The 19,860-nt window shown below is 37.5% G+C and overlaps 1 protein-coding gene across 4 annotated transcripts; it reads left to right on the top strand.

Annotated features, from left to right (window-relative positions):
* Nucleotides 1-1,844: 1,844 nt before the first annotated feature.
* Nucleotides 1,845-16,454, top strand: LOC139124479 (glutathione S-transferase omega-1-like). 4 transcript variants are annotated; one of them, XM_070690616.1, is made up of 5 exons: nt 1,845-2,124; nt 8,797-8,902; nt 11,280-11,502; nt 12,145-12,271; nt 14,770-16,454. In XM_070690616.1, the coding sequence occupies exons 1-5, from the start codon at nt 2,100-2,102 to the stop codon at nt 15,003-15,005; spliced, it is 717 nt and encodes a 238-aa protein (XP_070546717.1). In that variant the 5' UTR covers nt 1,845-2,099; the 3' UTR covers nt 15,006-16,454. The 4 variants fall into 4 exon arrangements, with proteins under 4 accessions (XP_070546717.1, XP_070546718.1, XP_070546719.1 ...); XM_070690617.1 differs by lacking the exon at nt 1,845-2,124 and adding an exon at nt 3,228-3,480; XM_070690618.1 differs by lacking the exon at nt 1,845-2,124 and adding an exon at nt 3,267-3,480 and having other exon boundaries at nt 8,866-8,902.
* The last annotated feature ends 3,406 nt before the right edge of the window (nt 16,455-19,860 follow it).

The following is a 19,860-nucleotide window of genomic DNA, read 5'->3' as shown; positions in this document are numbered from 1 at the left end:
TTATAATTGCTTTCTTTAGTTTAAGTGAATTATATCATTTTTATTTATTCCTAACGACGCCATTTTAACGTCCGTTTCCATGGAAACGAGCGTGGTGACCCCCATTTTTTATTTCATTTTTGCACTTGCACAACTTCCAAGAATATTTGTGCAAAGTTTCAAGAAAATGACACCACAACCTAATTTTGACGTAATTCGTAGTACTTCACCTTAATGGTCATGACCGATAATTAATTTTCGCGATTGTTTCATTGATCGTGTCTAAAACCAGGGTCGAATACCGGTAGATGCATGTTCAATCATTCATTCAGTATCTTTCAACATGTCAAACAATATAAGTAGTATCTCATATCAAACAAAATTTATGAAAAATGGCCGACTTTGTCCCTTTTAACATTTGATGGTATACGCTTCCCAAAGAAGTCAAACTGATGCTGCGAGAGAGGAAATATGAAGCAGTGTCAGATCTGTGATCGATATAATCGTACAACCTTTTCATGCCTAAATCAGTCTACATAGGAAATGTGACCCAATCGTTGATGTAGAGCCATTGATGTTGTCAGTAAATATATCCTTATATTACATAACTATTTGTGCAGTGTCTTACTGTAGATTCTCAAACTACATTCCTTCCAAGACTCAGTTTTGAGGTACCGCTTCCTATCACTGTATATTTTACCAACCAGAGATTCAATCTGCTGAGACAATATGTGCAATCCATCATATGCCTTTCTCATGACTTATGCACACGTTTCCCGCCAAAAGTGCTTTATCAACGGGAAACCTCGCCTTCCGAAATCAGAGACATTTCTACTCTCAAAGAGACACTTCACGTCACTGGACTCTATGCACGGTCTCTAACCCTAGTGTTATGTTTCACTGTACCGGTATTAGCCGCTGTCTATTATTAGTTTTGAAATAAAGTAGTCATCTATAGTTACTGTATTAGATGACTTCGTCTCCCGACTGCTTTCTCAGACCAGGTCGTATTCCACACAGATGTGTTATGGAAATCAACAATGAAAATGACCTTTCTTATTTGTTGTATTACTCAGAATTTTACAGAGTATATTCAAAATATGTGCATATGTGTGCGTCTATGAAAAGGCCATTGGCCATTGCATGCTGATTTTAAAGCGACAAAGTAGACTGGTTTGACGAGTAATTGTTTTGACAAAAATGAGAAAACTAGCCAAAAGTTGTAGATTTGCAAATTTTCCTAGCATTTTGATGTATGTAAAGCATATCTGTAGAAAGCGTTAAAGACAGACCGAAAAGCTAGGAATCCGTTACTGTAAGCTTTTGAATTTTTGTACATCCAATTAAATGTAGTGTTACGAATCTGTAGGGTGATTTAGAAAGTGATAATGTTAAACACATTGAGAAAATGATTTTTATCAAGAAATCCACATGTAAAAATAGCTTTGAAAATTTTCACAATGTAAATATTGAAGATCTGTTGTTGTCAGATTTGTGAAATAATATTGGTCTATAGAGAGGTGACGTCTTGGGTGTACGTAAGAGCACCACTGGCAGAAGCGAAGAAAGAATATTAAAGAGGACTTATCAGGGATGTTCCATGGCCTCAGCTTGAAAATAACCATCGAAATTAACAGAAGTATCCAGAACTTCTTTGACATAACTAAAAACTTGAACAGTGATCAATATTACCTGTACAGAAAGTCAAACAATGATAAGGTATATGTCAATACGAAGTCCAGCCACACACCCTCCATAGTCAAACACCCCCGCCCCTCCCCCCGATCAATTGAAGCCCATCACTTCGATATCTAGTGATAGAGGCCTATTCAACAAAGCATGCAGGGATTTTATAGTGAGGATACAGTGACCTGTTGAAACACACACGTGTTGACAAACCTGCGATGAAAACAAGAAAGAAACAGCGTGGTACCTCCTCTCGCTAGCTGATCCGCGAAGGGAAACTGTGAGCGGTAATACATGGTGGAGAATCAGAGTATCGATCTCGTCAGACTGATTGCCATCTAACACAGGCAGACAGTCGGCAACGATTGCGCACGATCACCATCGCACAAAGTAGTGCCACATTCGTTTACTTGTACGGCAAATTGGGAGTAAACATGTCAGAGAGGCACTTATCCACTGGTGAGTGAGATTTTTACTGATTCTGGTGATCAACTTCTTTGCCAATTCGAAAGTGTCAGCAGTAAAGGAATTAAGGATAGTCGCTTGTGATACAGTGCATTTCGCTTCGATGCCACAATTCAGTGTATGAGACAGACTTAGGCCAAAGTAATTAAATTCTTTGTTTTGCGTCCACTCTAAATGGGAAAAGGTACGCGTCTAAGCGGCTGAAAAACACACACAAGAAAATTAACACAATGTAATTTGATTGCAACAAATAACAAATTGTAACAAAATTTTCGTTCAGAAAAGCTAAGCGGTTATGTCCTAAAATTTTCAATTCAAATACACTGTGTGTGTTTTTCATGGAAACCTTAAAAACCTAGGCGGGTTGGGACGCAAAACAAAGAATTTAATTACTTTGGCCTTATTTCATGTACAAAACAAGCTGCAGTACAATAGCTCAAGGTTTTGCCTTGGTATTTGGGTCGGACGGCAAAATCTGGTTTTGCCGTCCGAACCAAATACCCTGGCAAAATCTATAGCTACTGTACTCACGGTCCCGCCACAAAAGGACCGTGCTGTACTGCAGTTAGTACAAAACAAGCGACTAGCTTGGATATCATGATACATTTTGAAGTGAACGACTCATTGATTGATTAGTACAATAACCCAGCATTTGGGCGTATCAGCTGATTACACTTTATCTACAATGCAATGTAGTTGTTTTTAGTTTCAGTTGAAAGCTACAACAAGAAAATGCGTAGTTAATTTATTATGATTCTAATGAGAAAACCGCGTATCAAACAACGTATCAAAATGAGAGGCTTAGCCAAGAAGAGTACTTCAACGTAGTGTTATCTATTTGCTTTAGTATTACGTAAAAATTAAAGCGAAAATTTCGACTCCTGTAAGGCCGAACAAATAAAATTATGCTGTTCCAATAACCCGACCTACCCTATTTTTTACCTGCCGACCCTAAACTTTTTTTTTTGAAAACCATGTTATCGGAACAGCACAATTTCGGCAACGACGACCAGATAGGAGCAGGTCAAATCAAAGATGAAATGCGATCTCATTGGAATGCAAGCTAGAACTTATGCTATTTTCAGAGACAGTGTCGACTGTCAATGTCAGAAAAAAGGGAACTAAGCTTATGTGTTTGAGACACTCAGATGGTGTAGCCAGACCTAAGGGTTCTTGGGAACGACAACAGATGATAATTTGGTCTCGCCAGACTGATTAATGATTGTCATCTAACACAGGCAGGCAGTCGGCAACGCATGCGCACGATCACCATCGCACAAAGTAATGCCACATTCGTTTACTTGTACGGCAAATTGGGAGTAAACATGTCAGAGAGGCACCTATCCACTGGTGAGTGAGATTTTTACTGATTCTGGTGATCAACTTCTTTGCCAATTCGAAAGTGTCAGCAGTAAGGACAGTCGCTTGTGATACAGTGCGCTTCGGTACCACAACTCAGTGTATGAGACAGACATATTTCATGCACAAAACAAGTGCTGTACAATAGCTCAAGGTTTTGCCTTGGTATTTGGGTCGGACGGCAAAATCTGGTTTTGCCGTCCGAACCACATACCCAGGCAAAATCTATAGTTACTGTACTCACGGTCCCTCAACAAACGGACCGTGCTGTACTGCAGCTAGTACAAAACAAGCGATTGGCTTGGATATTGTAAAAACAGTTCTATTGTAGATCAAGTGTAGTCAACTTTTTATCTCTCAGTCCATACAGAGCAGCTGTCCCATGCTGGTTTCATGTAATTTATCGTTGGGTCGGTTACTTCGAAATATGCCGTAAGACCTTAGCTAATCGCTTGTTCTGTTCATGCAATGTGTCCCTCTCATACACTGAGTAGTGCCACCGAAAAGAAACTGTAAGGTCAACGATCGACAGCCCCTGTGACATAGAAAGGCAGCACCCACAAAAAAAGGTGAGGACAATGTTTGGGACATCGTTTATTTACGACTGTATACGTGGTTTGCCTTTGACCCGGTGACATTGGATGGACCAGACTTACTGTCCAAATCAAGATGTTGTCAACACTGTCAGGCCCAATGATCAGCTGGGCGGTAATTCTCCATGATCCGTACACACGGAGATCACTCATTAAATCGAGGCCAATTTCCTCTGTACACAGAACAGCCAAGACTGTGACAACATTTTTTGATATTCATATTGTTCGTATTTCCCACTTTTAATAATGACATCAACCCTTTTTCCTCGGAGGAGATAGCAATTTTGTCAACAGATATTTTTGACAGCAATACACAATACTTTCAAGGAAAGTAAGCGACTAAGTCGCATCTGTGTTGGCGTATTGGTTTTCTTGAATGCTCACGACAAAGGGAATTTGCAAGTCTAAAAGGTGGTGACCATCTCAGTTGCTGATAACTTTAACTTGACAACTACAATTTTAGCACCTACAAACATCGACTTATTATTCAAATTACTCTTCAATTTTAAACGTAATCAATCATTCTGGAACATAGTTTTAACAAACAATCTTGAAGTTCAATTCTACGTTTCATATTGTTCGGATTTTGGTACAATTGAATTAGCCTTTTATAGCAAACAATTTCTGATTGCACAAATCAAGGGAAATTGAGGGTAACCTCTCTTACTTGCGTAGCTCAAAACAACAAAACTCAATCCGCACACAGCACGTCTGCTATACTTGGCTACATATCAGCAATCCGAGTGCATAGTTCCGTCGCAATAAAGTTTCGTGTGTTGAGAAATTTCAAATTCATTGGTGACACCTGTATGTTTGTCATTTCAAAAATTGTAAATGCGAAAAGCCTTATATTTGATGGCAAGTGATACAGCCTAGACAGCGAGCTGTGCATGGATATGTGTGGTTGTGTTTTTAAGTATGTCCTACCACCTGGAAGACAATGAAAAGAATTTACTGAAGTTTTTTTTTGATATTCTGAAAAGCTAATTTTGCCACAACCAACAAGCCGCAAAGATCTACAGAAACTGTTTCTAGGAAGATTTTATGACCACCGATTAAAAATAAAGATAAAAAGTTATAGAAAATTACAGATATGTAGAAGTAACGTTTTTCAAGATTTGTATATATTTGACAATCAAGAAGTGTGATCTGATTTTGGAAGTCCTACACGATGCATCAATATACAGTAGTAAACACCAGGCATGGTAATTTCCAAATTTATCTCTGCTATACCATAGGATATGCCATGATGGATTGATGGAAAATACTTGAAAAGGCAGTGGCTAGCTTTCAGATTTTAAAGATCAGTCATCCCCTCATACATTTTTAAAGCCAAACAGAGGCAATGATTGAACTAAATGTGTTTCGGAATTCATCTCAGAAGGTTGTGTATCTTTGAAGTAAAGTCATTGATATGCATTTGCAAAGATATACATATTTTCACGTAAGTAATCACCAGTAATTACCAGTAATTAAAATTAAGGGCAAGTAACTATACCTTTTGCTGATTGTTTTTTCAGTATTTTTGTTCATTGTTAGTATAGTTTACTGTTTTACTCTCCGTGTTGACATACCAAGAATTACAGTCATTACATATATACACTGCATCGTTATTGTACACAACTAAATTTTATTCTGAACTGAGAGTTATTTGTACCAAATATTGATGCACTTCACGTGTGCACTGTTCATAAGCTGAATACTGAGCATTTCAATAAACTTTCAAGAGCAGAACAAGAAATAGAGTTGATACATTGAACATTTCAATTCTGAAATAGTCAACAATAGTCACAACTACTGTCACGTTAAAGGGACAAAGTCGGCCATTTTTCATGAATTTTGTTTGATAGGAGATACTACTTATATTGTTTGACATGTTAAAAGATACGGAGTGAATATGTAACCATGCATATATTCTACCCTGGTTTTAGACACGATACATGAAACCATCACGACAATAAATTAATGGTCATGACCTTTACTTCATCTTCGCCATGGTTTCATTTAATTTGTCACTAATTTATTCAGTATCTTTCAACACGTCAAACACTATATGTAGCATCTTGCATCAAACAAAATTCATGAAAATGGCCGACTTTGTCCCTTTAAGAACATTGTATTTCACAAAGACTGTGTTTGTTTGCTTTTTGCATTTGTTAAAAAATTGCTTTGAATCTAGCCACAAAATTGCTAACGGGTAAGGTTTTGAAATAATGCTTCAAGTATATGGGTAAGAAAATTCTGGCCATACCAATTTCGTACAGCCCCCCCCCCCCCCCCAACCAAGAAATCAAACAGTCCGCTCCATAAGTCATGAGCAATGTTTGAGTATGTAAATGAACCGATTTTAAGTCAATGGAAAGTATTCATAGGCCTAAACACGGTCACTCCACCAGTGATCCTGGCCTAATTAGAGGTTATCCAATATCGCCTGTTCCTGTGTCGTATCAGCATGAGTGTCATTTGTGCTGCGTCAGACACGAGACGAAGTCGAGTGTCTGACGTAGCACAAATGACACGAATGCTGATACGACACAAGAAACAGCCGATATTTAGAGGTTATAAACGGCAAGCGAGGGTATTTGGTTGCGGATATAAGACCTCTGGAGTGAAAATTAGCATATTTGGCGGGAAATAATCACCGAGCGAAGCGAGGTGATTATTTCACCCAAATATGCTAATTTCTCCCCAGAGGTCTTATATCCGCAACCAAATACTCGAGCGCACCGTTTATAACCTCATTATAATATGCTAAAGTTAAAACAAGTGGGCAATTTCGTTATTTAGGGCCGAAGTTGGAACGAGAGTTCAGGGAGCGCCCAGCCTCATACAACTCTAAAAAAGAACGTTTCAGAACGCGCGCGCGTGCACAGTTGAATTCATAAAATACGGTTACGCAACGCATCGATATCGCGATTAGACATCGAACTTGAAGAATTTTACTTAAAAAAAACGCTCAACAAACTTTAAAAAATCATGTTGTTGTTACATAGCCTCCGCTGCTTACAGAAACTCTTCATTTGTTGGTTCGTCAAGCTGCACTAGACTAAAATTTAACAATGAAAATAAATCTGAAGCCATAGACTTGTTCGACATTATGGCGCGTTGAGCTCTTAAGTTGGCGTTTGAAATTTGCGCGAGCTCACAAAATGTTACGCGGCGCGCAGGTCTTCTTGTTGAGAATATAAACCCCGGCTCCAGCCAATCAGATTGCCGGATTCCAGCTAAGCATATTATAATGGGTAATAACCGATTTATCATATACCCATGCCCATAATTTTAGGGAATGTTTACTAATAGAACGAAAAACCTTAAATTTTGAGGCTTTACTTTATTACGCCTTGCGCATAAATATCAGAATGTTTATGTGAATAGGCTTCATTCATAAAGTATACGACGAAGATGTCAACATCACGCGCGACATCGCTGCAAGTCGTCCATATCTCAATGAAACCCAAGAAGAAAGACACCGGGATACAAAAATCGTCATACAGAAGGAACATTTTAAGGTGCAATATGCTATTACAACTGTAACCGATCAAAAACTGCTCAGCTTTAAATCTATCCTGATTTTGATCGTCGTACGGCACGGAGCTCGCGCGGAGAGGGGACGCCATTTTGTTAGTTTACCTTTACAGTTGCCATGTCAACAGTCGTCGCGCGCGCGACATCGATGTCACGCCACGCGCTCACTACCTGTTTGGTGGAGACCGTGCACAGTGCCGGCGCCGTGCGAACGGCAGAATGTTTGCTAGAACTTGACCAAAAAAATGCCATGGGAAAACATTTCATGACTCAACGTGATATTTCCGTATTTTGCAACCAGAAATACCCGTGTTCTTCGAAGCCCTTCAAGTTTTTACGTCGGCGACATCGCTTCGCAGGCGGGGAGCGGCAGCCATTTTGTTGTTTACGTTGTTTACCAACAAACTGCTAATGTAGTTCGGGAAAACTCTAAAACTGATGACGTTCATCGTGCATATCCCGACGTTTACCGTGAAATATCACGGCTGATATTTTACGTTGAACGTCACTAGGATGTAACAATATGGGCATGGGTATATGATAAACTTTTATATTATGCATTTCAATTAATACGGCCGAGGTAGTACACAAGAACACTCTTCACAATGTGTAGTATATATGACAGAGTTGTATCAATAGGGTGATTGAATAATAATGGTGGACCAAATCTGTTTGCACCTTTGTCGTAAAACAAGGTCGACGCTATTCAAGCGCATCGCGGGTTTATTCAGTAAAATAAGACTTCAAGGCCATATTCCCTTCGTCACTCGCACGGGTCATTTACTTCCACTACTTCCACTGCAATATTTAAATTATACGATATGGATTATAACATGTTTTAACTTTCATGAATCACCATAGCACCTTGGAAACAGTGTTGCCATTGGTCGTATGGCTGCCATACGACATTCAGCGCAGTTCCGACGATTGTATCCCTTTAACACTATGTGATTGAACTCAATGAATTTTCTCAGAATTGGCATTGTGGCAGTTTGGCATGAAATTATTGGTATGACAAATCAGGATAGGGGGAGGAACAGTCTATCACAGTCTTCATGATGTTCGTTCTATTTTTGCCGTGACTTTGGACTGTATATTTTATTGTTTATTTTTTAAATACATTTTCATTCATTTAATATTAAACACCGTTTTATTTGACATTTTTGCAATTGGTCTTTTGCTTGTTCAGGTGATGAATGTCCACCATTGAAGAAGGACACTTTGAGAGTTTATAACATGAGGTTTTGTCCATTTGCAGAGAGGACTATACTGACTCTGAAAGCCAAAGGAATACCGTGAGTGCTTAACCATTACTTTGGCCTAAAGACAAATTCTCAAAGTACAAATACATGGAAGTATTTGAAGACTGCTATTTCTAGTACTAAACCTCTCTTTCTCTTATTCTGCTCATTCAAAATTTCAAAATTAGTCTGCAATATGTTGTAACCAATATTACCACGTACACTAATTTGAATTTACACCTTAATGCTAAATGCCATATATACATTTGTTAGACACAACAGTTTCAAATTTATCCAAAATAGGAATAAAGCCTAAAGAAATACCACGATGAAGGATTAAAAAATTCTATATGGTGACCAGGTAGCCATTTATTTACCAACCTTTTTGTGTGCATCCATTCCAACAAATCCCATTCGACATTTGTTTCAAACACGGTGACGACATGATAATGGAACAATTTTTGAGGCTATGGAGTGATCCAACATGGTAGTCACAAAGCTATTTTCTTGGAAATATTTTAATTTCCGATATCATAAGTGTGTCAAAGATTTTGGTTCAAAGTCAATACAAAGATAGTATTCTTAGAGTTAACTCTCCAATATCGCCAAAAATGATCTGAAGTCACGCTTTGTCTCTGGTTTAGGATAATTGAAAACAGCATTAACTTTATCTGCCACAGGTTTTATTTTTCCACTTCCAGCACCTTAACCTATCAAAGAAACCTCGTTGTAATAAAGGGAAAGTGGCTTCACACATCACCCATCTTTTCTTTTATGTGCTTTAATGTGTTTTGTGTAGACATTGCCAAAACACAATATACACACAAAACACATTAAAGCATATACACGACAAGATGGGTAATGTATGAAACCACTTTTCCTTTATTACAATGCTGATATTTTACTGCAAACATTACCACGATGGAGCGCTATTGATATCAATATATTATGATAATGCAACATACATTACGCACAAGCATTTTTGTGATATTGTCAAAAACATCCGTTATCATCAGTGATTTTTATTACTTCGTTCGAGCCTTGAGCAAACACCAACACACATACCAGAACTTAACCAGTTTCTTGAATGTTTGTTCGAGAACATTTGCTTGGATATACATATACCTTACTATTTATGAACGAAGGCAAATGACAAAAATGGTTTTAACCGCTTCTATAAAACGTATCTGGGTGCATGTCTATATTGCTTTTGACCTTTATTACGACAATGGACGGTATTGTGTACAGAGTGGTTACAATGACATGTAATATCATGTGCATATTCTCAACCAATTAATTTATCGGTACGCTGTTCATTGCATTGGACCAGAACCAAATTAAGGAAAGAAATGAGGACAAAATATATAGGGTGGTAATACAGTACAGTACAGTAACCAGTACATGGCTGGTCATTTATTGCATTTCAAGGCCTCCGGCCCATATACATTACAACTCTCAACAAAAGGAAAGATGAAGTCATACATGGCTCTGGAATCAGCTATTTTACAAATTCTGATTTCTTTTTGAAAAAGCATAATAAACAAATTTACATAGATTAATTAAAATATCTGGATGCTGAGTTCGCATAAGACTGTAAAACTTGTCGCAATTCACCTCAAAATGAAAAAACGGAGGAAAATATTTTTGTCTCAATTCTCTATAATAAGGGCAAATAAAAAGGAAATGATATTCATCTTCTACCTCTCTTAAGTTACAAAACTTACAGACTCTGTCAATTAAATCAATATTACGGTGCCTCCCTTCTTCTATTGCCAATAACAAAGTGGAACATCGGAAACGGGCAAATGCGTTAATGTATTTTCTGTTACAAGTTAAAGATAAATATTTCTCAGGTTCCAGTAAATTTTTGAAACCTGAGTAAATACGCAATTTCGATTTTTGGGAGATACCGTATTGCCATTGTTATTTACAGACATCAGCTACTCGAGTACAAAATTCTGAAAGAAAAATCTTTTTGTCGCCAACTTCCTGAAATACCCAGGCATATCAAAAAACATAAGAAAAAAGAATGTTTTTCAAGGATGTCGCCCATGTGTGTCTCCCTAAATCGTCGAGTCTAATTAGCATAAGATATGCTTGTTTTGGAAGACGATCCCTGAGCATTTCAAGAAGCTTCAACCAGTAGCTAACACAACCTTTCACCGTTGTTACAAATATGGGCAATCGCCCACATACCCCAATCACTGCTTCACTGGTTGTATTACTAGGTACTCCCATAAATTGAATAAACCATTTACTATGTACCCTTTACAGTCATATCAAGATTACAATTCACCATCAAAATCAAGGGTAATTATGTGATACTGTTTATTAATTATGAAATATACCATAATGAATAGGCTTAAGCCCATTACATTCGAAAGTTTACCTTCAGTTCGGAACATGATTGTTTAAAGTGTTTCTTTTGCAGCCATGAAGTGGTTAATGTCAACACCAGAGAAAAGCCTCAGTGGTTTTTTGATAAAAACCCCAAAGGCCTTGTTCCGGTACTAGAAATAAACGACAAGATTGTCTTTGAGTCTGCAATTTGCTGCGAATACTTGGACGAGGTGTACCCTGAAAATCCAATGACATCAAAGGATCCATACCAGAGAGCCAGGGATAAGATGTCTGCAAACTACTTTGATGACAAGGTATGCATACATTGAACTGTTTATAGGGATAAAGGGTTGAGAAAGGTCGACTAGAAATCTCACTCACAATTAATGAATAGAAACTTGCTTTAATCTGCGAAAGTTATTTGACGAAAGATTGAAAAAGTATAGATTCCAGGAAAATATATGTGTATTTTCAACCAACTTTGAATAAAAATCAAAATTTATCTTCTGAATAAAAAAATGAGATGTTTTTGTTTAGCAGTTTCACAAAGTAGATGAAAACCTCTCATACTCATTGTTTGGTTGAAACAACCGTACCTTGAAGCATGTTTATTGAATGGTTAACTCATGGGTTACAAAATTTGTTTGACAAATATGTGTCACTGAAGATATTTATACTTTATAGTAAATGTCAAATTGATTCATTTTTTTGGAGTGCAATGTTGGTTTCTAGGTATTGCTACGAATAAGAATAAATTGACATTAAGCTTCATTTTAACAATACTTCTATATTTCCTCTGTTCTCAATGGGTATGCACAGCTACACACAGAGAAACCGACGAGGAAGTAACATACTTCTGTCAATCACGTAGAGCTCAACTCTCTCACTGCTATCAATGGTGAGAATTGCCCTGATTAGAGGGAATCAGACTAAACAAGATAACATCTTTCTCACAGATAATGTCAGTATACTGGAAAGCTGCAGCTGCTAAGGGACAGGATGCAGAACTCAAAGAGGAATTCATGAAAAGAGTTGATGAACTGGAAGAAGATCTGAAAAAAAGAACTACACAGTACTTTGGAGGTAATATCTGTGAACACTGTAATGAATAAATGCATCAGAGAATTTAGTGTGGGATTCGAAGGACTTGACGTGTTGCATTTTGGTAGAATGCGCATCGAGAACAGACATTCAGACACTCAAATTTCTATGATACTTTTAGTCTACCGTTTGTGGGGGTAATCTTAAAGCCCCAGTAGCTGTAACTCTTGAAATGTTTTGACCTGAAAAAAAATTTCTATTTCTCTCGTATTCTTCAAATTCTAAAAATTTAAAGGACATCTACTGAAAAATTGGACAAGTAAATTTAAATTTTAATCGTTATTTTGATTCCCCGCCATTTTTAAAAAATTGTAATGTTTTAAAGAAATAAAAGCATATGATGTCCCACGGTAAAACATTCGGCACTATGCATTATATTTGACTACTTTGTTGTTTCTGTGAAGATTCCAAAACATATATGCACGACGTACAGCGTTTTTGCTTTTGGCAAACGTTTATCATTATCTTGCTCAAAATTGCACATGCAGTCCCAGTGGACAGTTTATTATACTTGTATAAGCACGCCTCAATGAGCACAATCCCACGAACTTGTTTTAGATCGGAAGTGAAATCACAGAAATAATGCTAAAATATACAGTTATTTTGCCTGTATTAAAATCTCTTGGAATAAAACAAATTTTAACCGTCTTATCTTTTTGAAATCAAAAATGTTCTTTATCTCCAAGAGTTAACACCAGGAAGGTGGCCATTTTGAATTTAGAATAAATCTTGGGTAATTTATTTCTCTAGTACCGATATTTGCACGGTGACCCCTAATGTTTATTATTGATTTTAAAAGAGAACGCTTAAAAATTGTTGCCTTGAGGCAAGTTTGAACTAGAATATTTTTCAGTTTCGAAGCGCAAACTACCTTCACTTAAGATTGAATCTGTTTATGAATTTTTGTGACAAACAGACAGAGACGTCTTTAGAAAAGTGACAGCTTAATTTTCTTCACAATCACACTCTTAATAAACACACAACGCACATAAACTTGCAATCCATACTAAATCCGACCACCAGGGGTCACCGTGCAAATTGAGCACCGCAGAAACAAAATAAATAGCACTTTATTGAGAATTAAACAGTACTTTATTGAGCATCGAAACGGTCTGCTTCCCTGTGTCAACTGTATGGGAAAATTATAAACATAATTTATAAACATAATCCACTGCAGAAATTCAATAAATTCTCAATCCGGGTTCGAACTCACAAAGTACGGCACCCAATCATATAGGGAAGACATTGCAATCAACGATAAAACTTCACTTGAACTTCAAAATGAAGCCAGTAAACAATTGATTCCCAAGGTGTACCCTACCTAAACAAGATCTGTATTAATTGACGCTCTCATCACTTTAGTGTTTGGTGCCTAGACTGCTGATTTAATTATCGGGGTCGTGTATGTTTGTATGTGTGTCATGTGTATACTCAGTAAGTTACAACAGTTTGTCAGTTTGGTGCTATGAAGATGTATAGAGGCTATACTAAATACTTGAGTATGCTCATTTCATAATTATGAAATCATTGATGGCGTTTATTGATTAAAAAGCGGGGCATAGGTAGTGGTTGCCACGTATGCATTTTATATCGATGAATACTTTAAGTTTCAAGAAGGGCATGCATTCGATTAAGCACTTCGCGCCTCGGAAATTCGTCAAGCAAACTTTCAACCATTCGCTTTAAAAGTCAAGAATGAAAATCAGGGCTCAGCATGCAAATGTTGGTACCAGAGACACTAATCACCCAATATTTACCAGGGTATTGGAAATTCACGCACAATGGCCTCCATCTCTATGTCTGCCATTGATCACAATGTTACCCCGAGCTTGAAACATTGGCTGAGCGTAAATTCAGAGGATTTGTTTATTCATGAAAGTGTATTTATTCGAGAAATTCTGTAATTTGTGATTTGGTTGTAGTTTCTGGTATTTTTTTCTTTCAATAGCAGTGTGTTTTCTACGGTCGATATGACGACACTGTGGCCAAATATGGCACCTCGGTCACTAAAATGATTAGCGACAGCACCCCCGGCTCTGACTTATCACAGTGATTTATATCCTGTATCATTTCATACAATATTTAGACATTTTTGGGACCAATCCTGACGGGTGTAGCATGCTAGTAGGATACGCTTACCCATTCCGGACACCTGGTACCACCACTAATTATCAGTGGTTCAGGATGGTCCTACTTAAATTTGTAAATCAGAAATGTCCCATGGACCTGGTAATGTATTACCTTGAATGGAAATGATTATTGGACCAGTTTAATGTCATATTGCTACTGAATTGGAGTCTCAATGCAAACTGAATCTGAATCAGGAATACAACATTGATTGATACATCATTTTATGTCCTCATGCATAATTACATTGCTGAAATTAAATTATTAACAACAATGTAAGCGTAGAACCACATACATACACCCTCGTGCAAACTGCTTCAATCTGTGTCTAACTCATATTTCTTGCTCCGTAGGAGAAAACCCGAACTGGCTTGATATCCACATGTGGCCTTTTATTGGAACCATTGAGGGAGTGGAGATCCTTGGGGGCAACAGTCTACCGAATGACCGCTTCCCTGTGTTGTGTGGCTGGGTGGCTCGTATGAGGGAATACCAACCTGTCAAAGACTACGCTATGCCGCCGGAAATTAAGAAGGCATTCCGTGCACGTTACCGCACAGACAGTCCAATCTTTGATGGACTGCTGTAAAAACACATAGCAGTTCTTCTACATCTTTGTCATTACTATAGTATTGATGAAAGCAGAGCCGATGTGTATTGTGCCCTCTCCTAACAGGTTTTATTCATAGAAATGTACCAGCAACAATCAAGTTACTATCTTTTTGGAATTGACAAGTACATGACGTCACAGACAGGTTATAAATTACTGTAATTGTATTCTCCAGAAGTGAATATGCCTTTTATGCCAAATTAAGTATACTCGAAGAATAATGCCTATGGTTTTGCAAATACTAATGACAAAGCTACGTCAAAGTGTTACATTAAAAAAAAACTATGTAACAGTAAAATGCTTTTCCTTTTACCAACAATGACATATTTTGTAGGTAGGAGCATGACATAAAAAACTGCGGATGAAAAAATCGTGTTTCGACATCAACGTTTTAGATACATTGCAACGGAATTTCTGCACCCTTGGATGTTACGCGGCTTACATTGCTTTTAATCAAATCTAAACTTTCTACGGAATACCAACCTTCATGAAGTACTGAGTAACATTGCAACCATTTTGAAAGTTACAATAGAATTGATTTTAATCGCTAGGATGAAGGACCTATAATGCTATTATTATATTCCTCATACATCGAAGGTCGCGCACTCCGTCAATAGTAACTTGTTGATCATGACGTCGCGGGACGCATAGTTATCATTTGACTAAAAGTGAGCCGGAACTATTTTCAACTGACAACTTTGGGATTTTAAATGATCAAATTACATGTTTTACATGGAAAATACTGTTTTTATAAAAGCATGCATAAAAATTTATGAACCGCATAACAGTGATTTTAATATATTAGTGCACCTATAGATGATGAGAATTGTTCTACCTTTTCGATATATTTTTGATTAACATAGAAATATAGGATATGATTTTCATTTGTACGTACAGCCAAAAATTTGAAGTGAAACTATGTAAGAGAGGCATGTAATAAAAACATTATAGCTCAAACAAGGGACTATGTACCATCGGGGCATGAGACCACTTACCCTCCTTACGTCGGACAAATAGTCACCTACCCTCAGGTACATAGTCCCGTGGTCGTTTTCGATAGTCAGACATATTTGCTTATTGACTTGTCCGTCGTTTCATTTTAAATTTCTCGTTTTAAAGTAGTTGTAATTCGCTGTATGCCAGGTTTCTTTTACGGAATTATAGGTTCTGGAAATTCATTACTTCTTAAAGAGCTGTAATTTTCTGTCAGCATAAATTTTAAGATGAGCCGTACACCTTCGAGTCGAAGTTGAGCATTGTGCAGTTCCGCATAAGACACATTTATACGATGACGTCAAACAGAAAATAGTCCATAGGATTATATATTTATCACATGAAATTAAGAAGAAAATACTTTTTGTTTGATGTGGATGATCAACATTATTCTGACAGATTGCAAAAATATACTGCATGCCGCGATCAGCTTCACCAAGGAGATATGCAAATGATTTATACGGTACTTTCATTGATAAATCCGATCAAATTGAAAGATGAACACACCAAATGCCATCCTTACCAATCAGACATACTGATTTGGTCTTCACATGAACTTGTCAATTGTTGTTTCGCGCTGTCCCGACGCCAAAGGAAGTCGGCAACTTGTGGCGGGCAGAGAGCTGTCTCTTGGCTAGCGACGGACATCTATTGTGATCTGAGTTATACAGAATATTTTCAAATACATTTTTGAAGTAAATTCAACCACACGATCGAAACTGTAGTGCCTATTCTTGCAGACTTTGATGCTTGCAGTGACACACATATCCCACACGTAGATACCCTCACACTTTTGTCACAAGACGGAAACTGTTTCGTTGTCAATTTGAGATAATACATCCAGTGCAGTTTAGGCTACAGCAGGGTTTGTTGAATGACTTGATGTTTTGAGCCTTCCACATCGCTTTTTGTAAGCGACTCGAAATTTCGTTGGACATACCAAATTTATCTGTATCAGCTTTTATTGTGAGAATATACTGTATGAGTCGCGACAGATCGGTCTGTACGCATTGGCGTGCAGTAAAACATTTCCGGCAGAATAGGGGAAATATGGATTTTTTAAATATGTCCTGGTCTACGTCACACAGGTGGCGATCCGGACAAGTTCATGCGATCTATCTATCTGTCTGTCTGTCTATCTATCTTTCTGTCTATCTGTCTATATATTACCTACCTGCCCACCTACCTATCTGTCTGTGTCTGTCTATCTATCTATCTATCTATCTATCTATCTATCTATCTATCTATCTATTTTTCTATGATGTTATAGCATGAGCTTTTGCAGACATTACACTTGATTGCATTTCGTGACCTAACATGACCTCAGTGTCGATAATTTTCGATGTCATGGTGAATTGAAATTTCTGGTACCTTCCTGAAGAGTGAGAGGGCGCCATTCACCCGAATCGCACGACCATAATCAATCGTGATTTCCTTGACGCCATTATTGGTATTGATATTTTAAAAAACAAGATGCTTCGTGAAATTTCTGTAACATGAAGTAAAGGATGATAGAGCTGACCCGACTCAATAGCTAGAATACAGTTAAGAAGCCCAACAATGCTAAGATAATGAGAAGCAATACTATCTAAAACCAGTTTTCTTTAATAACCAAAGCAACCAACCCGGACAATGGTGGAATCATGACCAATTGAACAACTGAGAAAAAAAGAAGAGTAGACATGTTAGTCAGGAAGGTAGGAGGGGTTGGGAGAGGACAATTGATACACAATTAAAGTTCTGGGAACAGGTCATTATGTGTGTATTTGGCTTTAGGAATGAAACATTTTTATTATTTTGTTGTTCACAATTGTTTATGAATGATAACTGTTGAAAGGTATTTAAGTGATAAAACGAAAGTGATACTCTGACTAGTACTGCAAATGACTCATTTGTTTATTTAGGATAGTAATGCTGTATTGAAAAATCTGCCGACCCCTATGTGATAAACAACAGATTGCATCAATACAGATATAAACAATATATATTAAGTGCAATACATGCTATTTCCCAGAACGGAATTACAGCCTGTAAAGAAAACGTGCGCTGGCAATTGTAGCTTCTGATACTTTCACTACACTGGCATAACAATGTTGAGAAATACGCATCGCCACATTTAATGAATTTCCTGGAAGAGAAAACTCAGGGCTCGAAATTAGCGGTAGTCCCGCGTCCACAGACTACCAACTTTTCCCTAAGACTACCAAAGTCCATGAAATGGTAGCCCACACGGACTACCAAAGCCTGGGACATGAAATACTTGGCGTGCGATGTCCGTCACTTTTGGACGATCTAAATGCAGTCAACATGTAGTTTCATTTGTTTGAAGCAATTATCCTTTCATTAGTGAAGAGTTTTTTCTGGTGACTATTACAATTTTCACTGCTATGTTGTTGTTTACACAAGATGCAGAGCGTTTGATACTAGAATGTTGAGTTGCTTTTCCGTGTGCAGTCTTTGCATACCAGTTCACACTATGCTGTTGATCGACAGCATACAAGACTTACTTGTGTCAAGTTTTGGGGTTTTGATGCTGAAATTTCACAATACTTTCACTTCTATATCAAGAGATAGTGTAATAAGTTTGATTTGAAATAGTAATATAAAACATGGAAATAATAATGGAAATCGTGGCTGAGTTTCGCTATGCTTGTCGATCAGTATCAATGTATTACGTTCTGTACAGAGAGACTCGAGTGTAACAAGGCATGCCAATTCATAAAGATCATGAGAATATTTTTTTTCTGTTTTTCTTTACTAAAGTTGCAATTTTTGGATGTATAAACCGATTTAGAAAGTGATAGAAAGTGTTACAAATGTACAAAGATAAGCATAAATTAAGCGTTTGTGACACATAACATAAGTTTTACTGCTGTTTTGTGTTGCTGAACCGGGGGCTTATACTGGGACGAGCAAAGTATCCCTAAACCAAAATATTCATGGACTACCAGCCATTGTCACTGGGCTACCAACTTCAGAAAATGGTAGCCCAAGTGGACTACCAGGGTAAAAAGTTAATTTCGAGCCCTGAAACTTAATAGTATGATTAATATTTCTGGCAGGAAAACGTGGTGAATCAGTTTACACATTAATTTATCCAAAGGTATATATATTCCTAGCAGTCATTTGAGCTGTAGATGCTGTGGGAAAAGTGATAAGATTACCAGTAACATTAAATTTTAAATTTGGAAAACGGCTACTCAACATGGTGACATCTTGTAAATTTCCTGTAAAGCAATTGAGATGAATTGGATGAGATGGATACAAATACTTCTTGGCAAGAGCAAATGTTTCTTCTTGCATGTCCCTGCAATGAATAACAATTGGAATATTATGTGTCTATGCTGCTTTAAGATTGAAAATGTATGTGTACTGCTGCTGCTGGAAAGTTGATTTGTGTCGATGCTTTCTGTCCAATCCAGTTTCACCAATGGCGACAATCTTCTGCTGATCCCACTTTCCTAAAATTAAAGATTCAACCGAAGGTGAATGTAGGTGTGCATACTTTGGGTGTCGCCCAACAGTTTTCCAGATTCTAGGGTTGGAAATATCGTGTAGGCGATGGTAAGATTCTGTGACACAAAAGTTAGAAATGCATCCTAAATAGTTTGTCGGAAATGAAAGAGAGTCACACTTCATTCGATGATGTAATGAATCTAGGTGACAGAGTGAGTCAAAATATACATATCGTCTTCGTAGGCGGTGGAATCGGCAATGTGAGGCCTAACATATTCCACACATGTAGTCTTTACATAATCCTTGACAAAGGACCTCATACTGCTGGGAAGCTGCCATACTGTAATATTTCTGAAATGGAGAGAGTAAACTGTATGAAGGCGTT

Source organism: Ptychodera flava (assembly GCF_041260155.1).
Source record: "Ptychodera flava strain L36383 chromosome 23 unlocalized genomic scaffold, AS_Pfla_20210202 Scaffold_24__1_contigs__length_23054250_pilon, whole genome shotgun sequence".
Lineage (NCBI taxonomy): Eukaryota > Metazoa > Hemichordata > Enteropneusta > Ptychoderidae > Ptychodera > Ptychodera flava.
The sequence above is the reverse complement of the archived record's forward strand: the minus strand, read 5'-3'. Positions and strand labels throughout refer to the sequence as shown.